Below are 18,351 nucleotides of genomic sequence, written 5' to 3'. Positions count from 1 at the left end.
TCTAGTTATTTAGTGTCTACTCTGTCAAAAACCTTTTTATTCCAGCTGTCCAAAGCTCCTGTGCTGGTGGTGCAAACACCAGCACTGCCGGATCACTGTTGCTGCATACTGGTATGCAGCAACAGTGCAGTTGATCCAGAGCTGACGGGTCAACCACAGCATTTGTCGTCTCATCTTGATCACGTGATCATTTAAGAACTGACCACCACTGCCGGACACTCCAGCAGATGGGGGAATATGCCTTAAGTCCGACACGTAATACCTTTCACCATGCAGGCGCAAACACTGGTGGTGCTAAGGAAGTAACGTCCTCCACTGGCCTCCAACAAACAACACTTCCAGAGGCAACTTCATTTTCCAGGGGTGGTCTGCTGTCCAAGTGTTAACCAGGCCCAGCTTAGCTCTGCTTTGCTGCACTCGTACAGTGAGGGGAGGTATGGCATTTAGCCACGGTGATATGCAGGCTATTGTGTTGCTCCTAGCCTGGCTGGATGGCACCTCGCAATTATAATGACCACGAAGGTCAAATAAATGCTCTGGTGTTAATTCAGTGCAGACGTGGGGAACACACAGGCTCAGACTCTGTGATAGAGGCCTGAATGTTGAAACAACATACACAGAGGTCAGCGTATAGGAAGTGAAAGGCAGAACAACGGTGGACCTATTTAAGCCTGTGTGATTACAATTTAATTGCCCGGACACACAGAAGTGCATGTGCACGGCAGAACGCACACACACACACACACACACACACACACACACACACACACACACACACACACACACACACACACATATGCTCACACTCACACAAGTACAGACTACCAGTCTGGTGCCTGGCGGACTCCTGCTCTGATCCCACCCTCATGCAGCCTTGCGGGGGGCTGAGCGGCATGCCAGGCCTGCCTCGCGCCCAGACGGATGCCCGTTCTACGCCCCCATACCAACAGAGCTGCTGCCAAACCACACAAGGAGATAGTAAATGAGAGCAGAGGGTTCTGTTCAGCTTCCTCACACACACACACACACACACACACACACACACACACACACACACACACACACACACACACACCATGTGGTTTATTTTATCTGACTCATACCCACATACACACACAAAACACAATGCAGGCAGCAATTAAGGGGCCTGTTCATCGGTGAACGGCAGTATACTAGCTCTGTAAATCTTCAAGCTAGCAACTGTAAAGTATACTGAGTAAAGAGCTCGGGTGGTTGGCTGAGGAATGCACAGGACGCTGCTGTTTGTCTGCCATTTGATTAGTAGACCCTCCTCATTTGATGGCATTCAGATCTTTGATGCAAAATGCAAAACTGGAAGCCGCAGTGAACAGCAGGTAGATTTCAGTATCTTTCGTTTTGCTGAGAGATCAGGAACATCACATAGATCAAATTTATGTGCTGCTAAAACCTGCAACGTTAGCAGCTCTAGGGAGAGCATTGTTTTAATCGAAATGCTTTGGTCAGGGCCACTGCGCTATGATAAGTAATACCCTCAGACCCACTTTTACAACTCTAAGTTATTTTCACTGTAACCATTTTATCTTTGTCGCAGCGATAAAGAAGGCATCTGCCAATAATGTATGCTTAGATTTATGTGATTGGTCAATGCTGCACCTCGCCGGGTGACTTTACATTGCGCTGCGGCAAAAGTTGGCGCGAGTCGAACCACTGCTCAAAGTGGTAAACAAATAAAAAAGTGCCAGTACTCCCCATTTTCACATGTTTGCTTGTGGGGCGGGAAAGTGGGCAGTGAGTGGTTGAGGGGGAGGATGCTGAAGTGCCCCACAGAGCGACCGGCCCACCTTGATTTCCCAGGAGCACCAGATGGCCTGTGCAACTATGTTGGCATGTGTGGGTCCCAGGGTAGGCCTACTGCCACTTCAAGCACACACAGTGAATTGAAGGCAGGCAAGAACAGGAGGGTAAGTCTCACATAGTGGCTCCTGGTAACGCAGTTTATTATGAAATGCCAAGAGAACATTACATACTGATGGCAGAAAAGAGTGCCGGCAGCTTTTTTGGAATTGAAACTGCTCAAGAAAAAGTCACGGTATGCCAAAGAGTAAAATGTGGTCGTGCTGGTATGTTGTCTGGTCCAGGGTTCAACTTAATTTGCCAGAGCTTGCGGTGTTTTGCCTGAACCCTTTACACCAGCAAGGACTGGCTCCATTCAAAGAAATGAGAGGGCTATGTCTCCATGCAGGGCTACTTTCAAACTTAATGTGGCCTTAGTTCAGCATTATGGCAGGCCTACTTTTGTATGGCTGAAGCTATGATATTCCAAATCAAAGTTTATGACCAAATACCTCAATTAGAATTGGTTTCAAGGTTGCTCTTGTCAATTCTAATCAAAATTCTGAGTTAATTTAGTGGAGCCAGGAGTTAATCAACCTCATAGGAATTCATCCCGGGGGAACATGAATGTGTTCACAAAAGTTCATGTCAGTCCAGCAGATAGTTCTCAAGACTTTTCACTTATTTCACTTATAACCACAAATTTCAATTAGACAGTGGAAAAGTTTGGGGGATCAGTGTCAGTAGGAGGCCTCATCTGGGAACCATGAATGTACAATAATAAAGCACAAGTTGAGACATTTGACTGGATAACTTGAATTTTTGAACCCGCTGGTGGTGCTACGGGAAAAGTTCAGGGATCACCAGAGTCTGCAGATGTCATCCTCTGGGGAACACGAATGACTGAACAAAATTTCTAGCTAATCCATCAGATGGTTTTTGAAATATCTGTGAGTCCGGCCCGAAGCAGGCGACTGACCAACCAGACAGCCAACTGCCATCCCCTAGAGCTGTGCTCCTAGAATGACTAAAAAGGAATGACGGAACGAAACTCAAACCAACATGACCAAATGCACGACACCAGATAATTTTATTTATTTACTTACTATGAAAAAACACATTAGTAAGCCCCACTCTGTGCTTGGCAAATATAATTTTACACGCTAATTTCTCTACTGGGAGTGATAAATAGTGAGTAATATTATTCTAAATGAATATCCAACACTACGGAGTAGAACTTTGGAGTTGCTTTCTGTTTATGCTCCCCTTGATTGGATCCAGAGGGCCACATTACATACAATGTTGCCTGCAATATCTCATTCCTCTGCAATTGTTTCAGACTCTCAACCGACAGATTAGTCATCACTTTCTACAGTTAATCACTTAAACCATCAACGGCACGGAGCAGAGTGTGAACCAGAGGCTCCACCGCAGGTCACACTCCACAGCAAAGGCTGGGAGCCATTCACTCGCACACACACACACACACACACACACACACACACACACACACACACACACACACACAGACACAATCAAGGAACCACTGACATGAGGTCAAGACCTCCCCGACAGCTGAGTTGATTAAACACGTCTCTACAACCCACACACTGCCCAATAAAAATGTGCTGTGCTGAGGATGATGACTGTGTTGCACACACTGGGAGCATCACTGGCTCCAGCCTTCTCACAGAGCCCAGCCCAGCGGGTGAGACATGAGGCACAACACCCTGCCACAGCGGCTCCAATACCACCTACTCGCCCTACCTTGGGGGAGCAATCAACGTGGACTTCATATGAGGAGGATAATGCCTGCTTGTACATGCGTAGATGTATGAATGAATATTTCCTGCGCAGACCCTCCAAGTGGGGGCAGAGGTTGCTTCTGAACCATGGCGCTAAATAATCCTGCCCCGAATGAATGCGCAGAAGGGGGGGGAGATAAACATTCCTGGACAATGAGACCCTCCTTTACCCCCTGCTGTGCTCATACCCACTTAAAATCTGCTTACCCACAATGCAACTCTTGGCTCCAGCGAATAGCCCCCCTGGAACCGGTGCAGTGCCACTGCAGAATAACACAGCCCCACTCCTAGAAGCCACAAGTGTCAGCTATGGCTCAGATACAACCCTTCTGGGCCCTAACTGAGCACATTATATCCAGTTCAACTGGTCTTAATATACTTTAATAAGACCTGTTTTCGATTAATTCTCCCTTGAAACCGGTAGTAACACGGCTACTAGGCACATATAAAAATTGAATGAATGGAGTGGGGCTGCCAGAGAGTCAGGAGGGGGAAAATAGGAATCCTTGTGGATTTGTCCTCACCAGCTGGCTCTTGAGCCCAATATAATGGTTGTGCCCATGGCTCTCAGGGCACCAGTAAGAGGAAATATTTGCCCGGCCTGTAATGTGTTTAAGGTGCACAGTATGATTCAGTTCAACTCATAAAAGCCCTTGCGTGTCATATCCTGAGAGGGAGGACAGAGCTGCTCTGCCTACATTCCCCGTAAGTGAACAGGGGACAATGGCTTTGTGTTGTGTTTGGGTCTGAGTGGCAAAGAGGAAAAGCCAGACATTTCAGAGGAACCTGGGGTTAAATAAGCCAAGAAATGCTTACGGCACCCATAGGAAACACCACACCAGGTCGGTATAGAATCGCCTGTCTGTTCCACGTAAATGATGGCAATAAAATAATCCCATGTCCCCCCACTGCACCTGCTGTTAGCTGCAGAACACGACCACAGCAAGTGACTTGTAAATATTCCCCCGTTTCTCATCCAAGAATATAAATGAAAAAAGAAAAATGAATGCGCAAGGTGAGTGTTGAGAACATCAAAATTTCCCCCACTTCCTGTCCAGCAGGTGAGGCAGATGTGGCCGGGCTGCATCAGTGTGATCACCGTGCACTTCCAGCAGCACAGCTCAGAGTCTTTTCACAATTTCCTTTTTTCAAAGCACCAAAAAAAAAAAAAAACCTGTCACAGACAATTAGATTTTATTGGAGAACATATTTATTTTTGGGATTAACTTGTTACCTAGCAACTCTGAAAGAAGCCAAAATCTGCGTTGAGGGTTGACTTTGGAATGCATTTTTGCAATTAGGGGCGAGCTTAGTAATAAAAGTCACCCATTAATGCCACCATTTAGTGGGCTTGTACACACCATGATGGCTAACATATGGCAAACTTGTTTAAAATATTAAGACCTGCATGTCCTTTGACACCACTATGTTCCTACTCTGTTGCTGTTTCGGCCCTTGCCAAACACCGTGGCTAACCCATATGAAGATTAATGGTTCCAGATTTCCCTCAACTCGCGGGGCAAGCGATGGCTCGTTATACAGTTATTAAAAAGAGCAAATTATTACAACATTTATTATCCCGGGCAATCTCATTTGCCCCACCAATGTCATAACTTCCACTTCTGCCATCTGCATTGGAACGAATGTGTCACATGTGCCACAACTGCACACTCACAGTGGGCTGCAGCACGCCAATGTAGAGCAGAGGTCCCCCGAAGCCGCTCCCGGTGTCCTCCCGCTGTCTTGTGCGGTGCATACAGTGTACACAACAGATGCGTTCGCGCGCCATAACAACCTGCTTTAAAACGCGCAGATTGCTATCGCTGATCTATACACTGCAGAGCCCGCCGGGTCATTTCCTGTTCGCGGTTTCACTTGTTGAGCCTTTGAAGCGGGCTTTAATAATAGGACCCAACAGAACTAATGAAAATGCTCTCTGTCAGATTAAAAGGGAGCTTCAGTCTCAGCCACCTAACCACATTCAGCACAAACATTAAAACGCACGCACACACACACACACAGTTTACAGAAGTGGTTTGCACAGGGAGGACCAGTCCTTCTGATGTGTGGATGACTGCTAACCCTCTTAACAGCACCGGGAATGCCATCAGTGTCCCGTCTCTCGCGGCGGTAGCAAGAGGATTGATGTCAAAGCGGAAAGGTGAGGGCAAATAAAGAGACCCATTCCTCATAAATGGGCGATGTGACTCTCTTTGTACCACTTCTTCTTTTTTTTTTTCTTTTTTTTTCCATTGGGGACGCTGCAATGTGTGCTGTAGTGGTGGTCTCGAGCTTAATGAATCCACTTCAGTGCAGTTCCTCTCCGTAAGCCCTTAGGTTTAATCCCCCAGTCTGGAGCAGTGATAGTCTGGCCCAGGGGATGACATCTGTGAATCGTTCATTAACTTGTAACCAGCAACAGATGTCTTTAAAAACAACTCGCTACATCTACGCCTTATTTCGCTCTCCGAAAACAGTAATTTTTGCTTCGCTTTATCGACCCGTTGGACCCAAGCACGGAGCCGTTTGTTGATGTCTCTTTGGAGAGAATGTGCAATCTTTAGATATGTAATCCTGAATATGAAAAAAATAAAAGGCAAAGGTGAATGATCACAAGACAAAATGTGACTGTACACGAGTGAAAAGCTTTTTTTCCCCCTTCATTATTAGTGAATCGGTTGATTAAATAACTTTTTTCCAAATACTGTGGTCTGGACACTTACTATTCATCATGATTCATCATTTATCTATTTTCTCCACACAGCATTTTCTTTTCCTCACCGCATTTCCTTTTTTTTTCCCTGCATATGTGATAATGAGACGGTTATGTCTGTGTGTGTGCAGTAGCATGTGGTCTGGTGTGTGTGTTCCTAACATCAGTGGAGCTACTGAAACAACAATGTGGCTAGCTGGCGCAACGGAAAACACTGATACACACTGAGCAAAAGTTTCCCCCCCTCACAAAAATATATGTGTGTAAAATTGATTTGCACAGACATGATCTAAAGCCCAAATCTTTACTTAAGCTGCTCAGCTAAAATCGGTAGCACGCACCCAATCTGAGAATGTAAATAACGTCTTTTCAAATCGATTCGGTATCTCTGGCCTTCCTGGAGACTTGGATAACAGCAGACAAGCTGTATGGAGCCATTTCATGTTTCTTTTCAGTTACATATTTACGCTTTAAGAGTCCCCATCCACTGCGGTTGTTTAGGAGAGCGCTCTAACACGGATCTGCTGGGAAGCTCTAGAAACATTTCGTGGACTACGAAACTTCACCGGACTTTCCATTAGCATGAGTGGTGAGCAGATGATTGATGATTTCATTTTGAGTGAACTTGCCCTTTAATGACAAAAGTTAGCTTTATCCGCGGAGCTTATTATTATTATTATTTCATTTGTGATGTGTTCAGTCACACTTTCCGACAGATAACCTTTTGCATTTTGTCAGTTTCGAGGCCCTGCACTGAAACATCACCGGTTGGAGGTGTCGAGCTGTGAAAAATGAATAACCTCCTGTGTAAAACATGCAGTGGCACTTTGCGAACACCTGTGAAAGACGTTTCGGGCATTCGAAGCTGTCTCAAGATGGACACGAAGCGTATAAAGAGTTCGGTCTTTCAACACTGACAGCCTCCCTGTGGAAAATATCATGTGTGAAAGGGGGGGAGGGGGGCAGAGCAGGAACACTGTGGTCTGTGTCTTCCAGGGTGAGATATATGTGACACAACATGATTCATCCGCTACTGTGCATCCACGAGCTGTCTGGCAGATCCAGCTCGCTTTTCTTTTCTCTACGGGGACAGTGATTCCACGGAGCGGATCCTGGGCTAAATTATGCGTGACCTGCATTAAGACATTCCACTTTGCTCGTACACCAGGCAGATTTAGCCCAGAGACGACTGTTTTGTGTGTTTAGATGTGTTTTGAGGAGCATAAACGTGAGCGAGCGATGTGCCGATCACGTGAAGGGGTGATCGGACGTGTGTGTGTGCAATGAAAGCCAAGTGTCAAAGCTAAAAATCCTTGCCAAGAAGGCACGTTGGGAGTGAAATGCCACCAAAGACGTGCGCTGGATTTGTACCATTAGCGAGGATACGTCATAGTGAATTACGAACCCTTAACAGTGCCGTCATGCTGTTAAGGCTCAAATCGACCGTGGCCAATCCCTTGGCTGGAGGTAGCACTTGTGTCATGCAGTGCGACATGATGGATTTCACAAATGTGTCTAGAAGCACATAATTGCACAGCAAAGTGAAACAAGGAAACGAGTTCAGCCACATATATTATTAGCCATCCACAGACAATAATGGAAGTCTTCATCATACAGTCACATGAAATGTATTTTAATAAAACACAATGTACACATATGCAGTCCTATGACCATACATTTGCTGGATCCTAATTATTAAACCTAGAATATGTCAAAGCATAGTTTGTCTTTTTTTTCGTCTTCTTCTTCTTTTAAAACATTGAAATCAGTAGATGAGGTCAAATGAATGGAATACAACACTTTGCGTGACATCAGACAAAAAACGTTTCCACGTGTTAAAGATATGCACTGTTATAAGGGAACTCAAAGAATATTTCAGCATATAAGAGTAACAGTATGAGGCAAAAAGAAAAAAAAAAATCTCAAAATCTCACAACAACAGAAAAAAAAGTACAAAATAGAATTAATAAATAATCAAATATATACCATATAAATGAAATAGCTATGTGGCGGCTATGTTTATTATTTGTTTTTTTAATCATTTTAATCTGTAGCTCGGTATTACAACCTTTGTATCTCTAAAACATTTAGAACGGTGAACGAGTCAATACTGAAAATACAGTAATAAGCTTTCATAATTAGATAAACTATGTACACATGAGTCTGTTGCCATGCTAATCGAACAACTAAATTTCTTCTTCTTCTTCTTTTTTATCCACACTATACAGTTAGAGCATAAAGCGGTCGTAAACAGTTTGTGCTGAGAATAAAATACTTTTGCAACTATGCATGGTAATTTCTTTAATATTACTCTCAAAAATGTACATAACGTAAAGGCCACACATGGGAACGCTCCATCTCTGCTGAGAGGGGGAGGTGAGGGTAGCTTTGACATAAATACAGGAAACAAAAAAACACTCTCTTTCAGTTCAAGATGCCATTTTCTTGTCCATCGGCACCCTTTGCTTTGGCCGAATCTCTTTCGCCTCCTCGTCTTCCATCCTTATTTTATCCTCCCTGGTTCAACCCACCCTCCCCCTCCCTTTTCTGCAAGCAGCTTAGCTTGCCAACTCCCTCTCCACCTCCTCTGTCCACCTCCCTCCATTCAAGCTCTCCGGCCTCCACAGTCTCTAGTTGCCCCCTCTCCGTCTTCCATCACCCTGCACGGTTAATGACATTGTTAATGACGGGGAAATGAGTTCAGTAATGTCAACTGTAAAGGTCCGCGAGGCGAGGTGAGGCGGGGGGGCGTGGGGCTGAGAGAACAGAGTCACCTGGCTGGTCACTGCAGCAGGGGGGAGAAGCAGGCGGGAGGCAGAGGCGTGAAGCGTGTGTTTAGTGTGGTAATGCTGATATAGACTTATACTTCTGTAGTGACGGACTTGTGAGTCATGGTTGTGTCCTGGGTGGGGTTGGTCTGGGAGGCAGGTTAGGGGAGGTGGTGGGTTTTTTTGGGGGGATAGTCGTCGGTCAGAATATGGGTGCAGCAGCGGCTAGCAGCTTTGCGTTGGTTCTTTTGTTCAATGGGAAGTCCGTAGTTTCAGTCCTCACTGGCTGGTGCGCGCAGAGGCCAAGTGGTCGCTGTGCTGGTTCTGGGCCCGAAACCGCAGCCTTTGCTTGTTCTTCTTCTTTGGTTCTTTAGTTCGGTGCTTCCCTGAGCCACCTGGGAATACATGGAGAGAAAGAAGAGAACTGGTTAACCCTCCGGTCAGTACTACCCACACAACGGTTCAGCGATACCAACAGCCTCATGCAAAAAATCCTTTGCTAATGTACTGTGTAGACCCCTTTTTTCTATCGTGGTCATGCAATCAACCCTAATGTACCTTTTCATCTGCTTGGATCTGTCTCTTTTTTTTTTTCTTTCATACGATTACCTGTAAGGCGACTGATGCCCACATAAGGAAAGCAAACTCAGAATCTGAGCACTTGTCAGGTAACTTTTATCGTGGAAAGATCTGCACGGAAACGCAGTCCATCCCTTGACCTCTCTGACCTGGCCTTACTACAAAGAGACTGTTGGCAGCTGTGTGGTGCAGCGCTAAGCATATTTGCTTTTAGTGCGCCAGGGGTACTGCTGTAGTACTCCACAGCTCCACACAGTCAGCCAGACTCCAAACTGGGACATTTCTTCGGTGTCAGCTTTGATTTGATTACACTGTTCAGGATTTAATAGAAAAAAAAAAAAGGTGTTGGAATGGGAAGAAAACCCCTTTGGAAACATTTTGATTATAGCTACAATCTTCAAAGTACACTCAGAGTATTGATGGCTCCTAAGGATTCCAAAAAAAGCCCTTACAGTGATGTCTGACAAGTTACACAACTTTGGCGAAGGAAAAAGGCAGGCTCGCCTAAAGAGGTGACCCGTAAGTGAGGGAGCACCACATATCAGGTCTTCGTTTGCTCCAACCCTCAGGACTGAACCTCAGTTTCAAACAAATATCTGCTCAGCCCAACACTTTTCACTGTCACTGCCGTACAGAGGGGAGATAAGTATGGGAGGTTGCATAACTCTCTTTCCAAGTTGAAGAGGTCTCCCAGCCCAAGGTTAATCCATCCCAGGTTTCACTGGGATGGGCAAGGCATGCTGGGAGCCGACTTCCTGCTCTCATGGAAGCTTTGTGTGGTGGAGGGTTCTGCACCCACGGCTCTCTGTGACAGAGAAAACTCTGGCTACCGAACCGCAAGGCAACAATCTGGCTGCCAAGGCCACAAATAAGATAACGAGGTGTGTGTGCGAGATGTATGTGCGCGAGGGGGGATGTGGGGGAGGGGGAGTGAGTGTGAGGGAATCTGAGGGAAAAAGAAAATCTAATGGGGGGAAAAGTGGAGTAAGGCTTGGATGATGAGACGATATCTGGATCCTGATCTCGAACACAAAGAAACAAGCCACGCTACGGTTCGCTGAGGGGGGAAGCACAGGAAAAGGGCTGCAGAAAAACAAGTCTCGCTTTTCAGTTGCCTGGTCCCGGGTCCTTGTTACTGCACTTGTTCGAGCCTTTTCTCTCACGAAAAAAATAGGTTACGGCGTGTAAAATGTGCCACTATCTCTAATTGCCTTTCTCATATGGTCTGGCATTGCGGCATGGCCCTTTAAGCAGACCTACAAAAGACCTATTTCCCTTTCTCAGGGCTACACTGTGAGGTAGATTTGAAAACATTCGCTCGTTTAAGCCGACACGCATGAGGAGGCAAGATATTGCTCTGCTAATAGGGTCTCCCAACGAATAATACAGATGCATGCAAACATCAAACCATCTCAGAGCTATTTCCTGCAATTAATCTAATCTTGTTATTTTGAGTCACGTTGCCAATCCGAGCCATGGCAATAAAGTTTTCTCTCACACAGATCCTAGTTAAAATCACCCCTTTGAAAGCGACTTTCACATCTCTCCCATCGAAAATCGCATGCCCTCCAAATGAAAATGGTGCCAGAGGATTTTGTACACTTGCTTTGCTGATGCCACTTTAGATTTTTTGCATGATTTACGCTATGATAATGTTTGTCAAAGTAAGGCTGAAGCCGAAAGGCATTTGGCCTATAGGTCCGTTTTCCTAATTGCTGTTTAAAGAGGTAATTTTCATTCAAAACAGTGTTGCTAGGTGCATGACAAACACGGCTTTCAGTGCAATCAACTCAAGATGAATTACATTTGATGGCAATAAAGCACATGGTGCAGCACTAAACTCCCTCTGTAACGGGCAAAGCCCTCCTGGACCATTCCTTGGACGCAAGGCTGCATTTAAAGTGAAAAGGCCTGCATTTACAGCAATTGCTTGAAACACAAATACTTATGTGAGTTAAGTTAAAAAGTAGTTTTCCTGGCTTGTTCAGGACTGGGCAGGAGATCTGTGATCCAAAGAGTTTTACGCTCCTCTGCAACAGCGCTCGCAGCACACATTTTTATATATACACACACACACACACACACACACACAAAACTGCAGGAAGGAAACAAAGTCAGCAGCTGCAAATGCAGACTGAGCGTCTGAGCTCGAGAGGTAGAAAATGCAGAGAGGTTTTTTTATTTACATTGACTGGTCATCTTACATTGATAAGACAACCTTTGAAGTCTTTGTGACTAAACTTGGACCAAATAATAACCATTTTCTGATGCCTTCCTTCTGTTTTCCATGTTTCTCTCCTTTCCCCTAATGACAACAAGCTACAACACAGCCTAGGTTGGAAAGGTCCAAGAGCTCTGGACTTGTCTGCTCTGCAAAGGTAAAATGCAGTGACTACTACAAACACATTTGGTCAAATTGGTTTAAGATGTACATGCTCAGACTCCCCAAAATCAAGGAACCTCAAAATGACTATGTAGAGTATTCATTTGAAGTTGTTGAAACGTTTTAGCGTGTACAATTCAAATTTAATAATAGACTTTACTTTGCTGGTAAAGTCCATTTTTAAAAATGTACAGTGTAGGCTTAATCGTAGTTATTGACATCTCCTCTGTGCGCAAAATAAAAATCCGCCACTGAAATCTATGATTTCTATGTAAACAGCTTTTAAAAGTTGTTGTTACTGAGCTGCACTCCCATTACACTAACTGTTAGCTCGAGCAAAAGCCATAGCAAGTAGGCTAAAACCTATAAACTGAGCCATAGCTTGCACTATATAAATAAGTGTACCTAATCCTGTTGAAAAATCTGTTTTTCTAAATGATAAATATCCATTTTGATGAATGGATATCTTGTTTTTCTTAGTCAAAATCTAGTCAGTTATTTTTTTCTTTAGTTTTAGTAGCTTGACGAGCACTTTGGAGGAAAAAAAGGAGACAAACATAAGTCTTTCTTTGTGGGGCAGTTGCTTCCAAGACTTTTTCCTTCGTTTTTATGTTGTGCTTTCGGTTGAAGCTGATGACAGCCATCAAGGCACCGGACATAAAATTCTTCCAAAACAGAAAGAAAAAGCTACAAACATCTTTTCAGCGGGGACCAAATAAACTCAGCTGATGCCTGATGCTTTCCAGTCATCGCTTTCAAATTCTACCCTTTTAATCCCTTTTTTGAATCTGGATACTGTACGCATTCTCATAATGCTGCGTGTGCTGATCCACTCCACACTGCAGCTCTGCTAAGCAGAAAAAATGTCCCTTTAACCAATCCCCGATGATTAATTTTGTTTATTAATACAATCTGACTTTTATGAGCCAACATTTTTCCCAGCAGAACCTGAATCCAATCGGGCTTCTCAATAACAGCGTTGCATTTCAGCCTCGGCTCAGATGTCCCAAACTGACTGATGACACTTCTTAAACTCACCTACACAACTATTTCAGACCATATTTCATAAATTAATCTCAACGCTGACAGCTAGAGGGCAACCAATCCCCACAAAAGCCCCTTCCCCCTGCATCTGATACAGCCATAGTGAGATGGTCTATCATATCTACCCCAGAACTCCCATTTAGCCTCTCCTCAGGGCACTTCGGTCTGAACAACTGAGCTTTCATCATCTCATATTTACGAGCGATGTAATCACTTAAGCTGATTACCAGGGTTCACAGAGGAAACAGTTTAATTTGCCTGGAAAGAAATGATTAAGTCATCTCAATTGCTTTCAAAACCAAGAACAAATTCATAAATCTTACAGCATGCAGAGATAATTTCGTCTTGGAAGTCACAGTCGGCTTCAAATCATCCTCTGTCTTTGTTTTTGCGCTGCAAGGGTCAAATCAGACTATGGCTTTTATCAGAAAAAAAAAAAAATTATCATCTTTATTTATACTGTTCTTTCCGCTGCGGCTGCATTCACTATCACTATAGCAAACCACAGTATCACCAATGTTTAGTTTTCCCCTCACAGATACAATCTCCCACTGCCAGCTTGACGTTGAGCTTTTGGAGTCTCAGCCGAGAACTTAATCAAGCAAACAAACAAAAGTCTCGAGAGCAAATCAAAATGTTTTGTGTTTCTGAATCAGAAGCAGATCCTGTGGTGGGATGCTTGTTTACCGCTGTCAGAGATGACCTTTGTGGGTTTTTTTTCCTTTTATCTATCTGCTAATGATTATGTGCCCTCTATGCCTCTGCATCAGTTATGGTGAGCTTCTATATCATTATCACCTATGTGCGCTTGAGAAATACTTAGTGTCATTTCCAATCTCATCGGCTGCCAAACCAGTGAGCAAAGAAATATTAAACTCCTCCGCACGCAGTGCGGTGGACGTTCCTCAATAACCTCTCAAAGCCAGCCGAGATCCACCGCTCTTTCTTTTCCTTCCCCGTCCCTCTCCGTTCTCCTTCTCCCCCTCTCCGAGTCCCTGCGATGCTATTTGAGGCTCTCAGCAATAATCGAGACGACTGCATGGTGCAGATCCAACTAAGAGTTAAGCACCGTTAGATCTATCATATTATTAGGCTCACGCTCCAGAATAATATCTCCTTGCGGAATGGCAATATGACTACATGTCCAACTGATGCTCTGAAAGATAATCATTCAAATCCATATCCAGGGGGAAAGAAGCCAAAGCCAAAGCTCCCCTTCATCTGTGTCAAAGCTAATATCTTTGTTTTGGAAAAGGGACCAAAGTCAAGAATATGCATAAGTTTACATGACAGGAAGTCTGCATAATATCACAGTTTCATATTCCTATAAAATCAGGCGTATTTACCTTTTTTTTTTCTTCACTGAGTATATTCTGGAAGATATCTCTATTTCTTTGCTGGCCCCCGAGGCAAATGTGGGGCTTTTCTATATGTTACCCTATAATCACAGAGGCCATGACCTGCTACAAAACAGCACTGCACCGACTGTCGGCACAGGCTTGGTGATTTCATCCACTAACGGCTCCGGCGGCAGTGCAGGAATCGAAGGCCTAATCTTATCTCCATCGCTTGTGGTTTGAGAAAAAAATCGATGGCTGACCTCGAGAAGGCATTAAGACATACGGTAAATGGGATCCTATACTACTGAAAACTCTTCCCCCCCGCTCTCCTGTTACCCCATCCCCTCCAGTCGACGCAGACGGTCAATTAATAACTTTTTGTAGGACACGGAGGGGGAGAAAAAAAATAAATAAATCAAAACAATTTTGAAGAAGATTCGGGTGGACTTAAGGAAGGTAAAGCCGGAATTTTTGGCGGATCGTCTTTTTCATAAACAGGCCAAAGCGGAGGCCATTATTTGTGAGGGAAGGAGAGAACTACTGGCGCCAGTGAGATTTGATTTCAGTGGCAGAAATTGGATTAGCAGCCATTAAGGGCCTCCTCACACATACATTTATAATGCTGTGAAGGGGAAAGGATCTGTAGCCAGCCAGTGCTCTCTGTACTCGCACACCGACAACTCCTCTGTCTGGGAAAAGGTTACGGATGCTGACACTGCCCTATACTGCCGCTGAACTTAGTTTTCAGCTGATTTATAGGTGGGACACAGTGTTGTGACCTCGAGCGACCCGCGGTTCATTAAAGGCGTAGGCGAGAGGTAGGCCAAAACTTCTAATGGCACTTTGGAAGGCTGATTTGACATCTGAGGCAGCAGGGGGAACATAATACAGATGAAAAGTGTAAAAAATTGTAACAAATACAGGCCTGGACAAAGTGAAGACGGCTACAATATTTGGGAGGAACACTACTGGGAAATACTGTGGCAGAAACGCAGACGTCAGATGTAGGAAAAAAGAAATCAGCCTTTTGACAGAGAGGACAATCATTTACAAGAAGCTCATCTTGCCAACCAACTGACAAGAGGCTCTCTGCACAGCGTCACTTAGCCCTAACAAGGTTACTCTGGATCACACACTTTCATTCACTTTTTCATTCTTTCGTTCCCCTTTTCCCCCCGTGCTCTGCTTACTATCACCACGCTGCGAGGCGAGAATGATTTAAAACATACGCATTCCGATTTAAAAAGCTAATGTTGGGATTAGGTCGGTCATTATTTTCTCATCTGTGACCCGGCGGAGGATCTGCGCAGAGATTAAAAAAGCAGGTTAGCTCAGCGCTTGGGCTCTTTGATGCTTCGTTTCACTGACAGTAAGTTAAAGAGAAAACCCGGCTCGGAGATTAACTTCTCTAAGCAGAGAAGTCCCGGCAAAACATGCATGACTGACACGGTGATTAATATGCTCAATGGTCAGCACAGACAGCGTGTTTTTTCCCCTCTGGAGAGGGTCGATCACACCAGTGAGAAGCAGCCGCAACCTGCCAAGCACGGCTACAGAACAGATGATGACCCCAAACATTTAAGCTTCTCTCCAGAGGTCAAAGTCACGCTCTGCTACATTTCACAATACGGGGAACTGAACTGTACCCCCGTGCTGTTTGGGTTACCACCTCTGGCTCGGGCGCTCAACGGTAGGTTATCATGTCCAAGCCTTCCATGACAGATGTTAAATTAGGCCGACTTCCAACACTGGCTTTCCAAAGCTATTACCGCTCATATGCCTTCACTTAAACAATTAAACTGTGTTCCAGAAATATTGGAAAGTTGTGAACTACTTCTTCCTACTATTCTAGGAAAAATTAACCAGAATAATCCTCTAGGTCAGACTTCCAAATTGGAAACTCTGGGCACAATTTCTCAGGTTTCGGTCGTTCACTTTTACACTGCTGAAATCCTTCATATACTCACAGTGTTGACATACAGTATATTAAATCTTTCAAAGCATCTGTGTAATAAACAGCACTAACCTTGCACTAGTGCTAACCTGGCAGTCACACCAGATCAATCAATCAAAAATCAGCAATTATATTAATGTTGATATTGGATTGTATCTGAATTTGACGCCAACACTTTCAATGTGATTTCAAGAAATCACAAGTCAGAAGCTAACATGCTTGTTTTTTCTTGCTAGATTGCTTGTAATAACAGATACAACGATAAGATGTGAAAATATAGCATAAACTAGCATCAGCTACCTAGCATCTACGAAACAGTAACACATGATAGGCTATTTCATCTAAAATGTATTACATTACTGCAATGAATACATAATAAATGCTTCACTGCCTATCACTGATGTGCCAAGTTGGCTAACATGCTATGCTAGCAAAACATTAGGCTACAACAGTTGCTGGCTCACAAGCGTCTTACATGGATCTTCTGTTTTATTTTCCCATGCCAAATCAAATTAGGCTCTGCAACCTCATAACTCTAAAACTTCAGAACATATGTTAAAGCAATTTACAATCTCCCGATGTAAATAAAAGGCAAACAGAATGGCCGGCCGTGTTAACAAATATAATTACAGTTGCTCTCTTTAAATTAGTTTTCATTAAACATATCACTTTTCAACAACAGCAGTATTAACTGTCCTGACTAGGGGGAAGTTAAAAAGGGTCCCACACAGGAGCAGATGGTTTCCAACCAATCCATGTAGAGTTTATTAGTTTAAAGCTGCACTAGGCAAGATTTATAAGAATAACTGCACCCAGCTTTAAAAATTGTGGATTCAACAGGGAATAGCATCCAATCTAATAAAACTCTAGTAACAGCTTCATATATACCATACACGGAAAGCGTTTCATATAAGGTTCACGTCAAAACACAAATGACTCTCCTAAATTGCAGTGAGCAGATGCCTCATCCTGAGACAACTGGACTCAGTGACTGGGCCTAAATTTCATCATTCCAGTGGTAAAGTGGTTTCAGCCATTATTTCTAAATGTCTGGTGGGGGAACCAGACACATAGGAGTAAGAAATTAGACCTGATGAGTAAAATCACAGGATGTTATATATGGTGTCTGGGCTGTGACATCCTGCCAACTGTTACGGTTCCCCCACTTCCACATGAAGCTGCCAGAATGTAAAGACTTGTAGTTCAGCTTGCAAAGCAGGAATCTATATGCACACTGCCGCCCCCTGCAGCATAGACGGCTCACTTTAATGAAAGCCTGGTGTTTACGTGACTAACCCACTGCGCAGCATAGAAAAATGGGCCAGCTAGTGAGGAATGCCACTGTCTCTTTATGTTTCAATTTTGAATTAAGGCTTATAACTGATCATTATCGACCTTTTCCCCACTAAATGGGAGCTTGCTGTTTTGCAGTGGCTTCACACAGAAAATGGTGTCATGACGGAGTAATGTCAGCAGCCAGGCAGCGAACAGGCATCACGGCTGGCCCGCTGAGCCCGATGCGCCTTGAAACCGCAGGACTATGAGAGAATTGAGCGGCCCCCTCTGCGGTCTGCTATCTCCCCGACTGACTCATCGACACATCTGGGTCTAAGTATATGGGGCTCTCCTGCCCCATGGGCACTTGGGCAAATGAGGGATAATTAGCTTTAGTTGACTTTAATGAATGGCTTAATGTTGTGTTTCATTTTCTGATGAGAAAAATATAAAGCTCAGCACTTATCAAAGGGAGTTCCTTCAGGCCCGCTACTGGTGTGGGTCTGTTTGTGTTTGTATTTGTTGTGTGTGCGGGGGCGAGGCAGAGCAAGCTGAAGATAGCGGCGGCAGACGAATAGGGGGCGGTTTTTAAAATGTGACCGCGTATCCAAGATCAGGAAACCTGCTGGGATATACGGTAGCAAATTCATCATTCCAGCTGGGAAATTACAACAG

At 44.3% G+C, this 18,351-nt stretch overlaps 1 protein-coding gene across 6 annotated transcripts in view; it reads right to left on the bottom strand.

The window, feature by feature from the left end:
• Positions 1-7,945: 7,945 nt before the first annotated feature.
• Positions 7,946-18,351, bottom strand: part of rspo2 (R-spondin 2) — a 62,511-nt gene continuing 52,105 nt past the window's right edge. For all 6 annotated transcript variants that reach the window (XM_037075984.1, XM_037075987.1, XM_037075985.1 and 3 more), the window contains one exon: positions 7,946-9,496. In XM_037075984.1, coding sequence (XP_036931879.1) covers positions 9,381-9,496 — 116 coding nt within the window. In that variant the 3' untranslated portion in view covers positions 7,946-9,380. The remainder of the gene's footprint in view (positions 9,497-18,351) is intronic.

This window comes from Acanthopagrus latus, chromosome 17 (assembly GCF_904848185.1).
Source record: "Acanthopagrus latus isolate v.2019 chromosome 17, fAcaLat1.1, whole genome shotgun sequence".
NCBI lineage: Eukaryota > Metazoa > Chordata > Actinopteri > Spariformes > Sparidae > Acanthopagrus > Acanthopagrus latus.
This window is presented reverse-complemented; position numbering and strand designations above follow the sequence as displayed.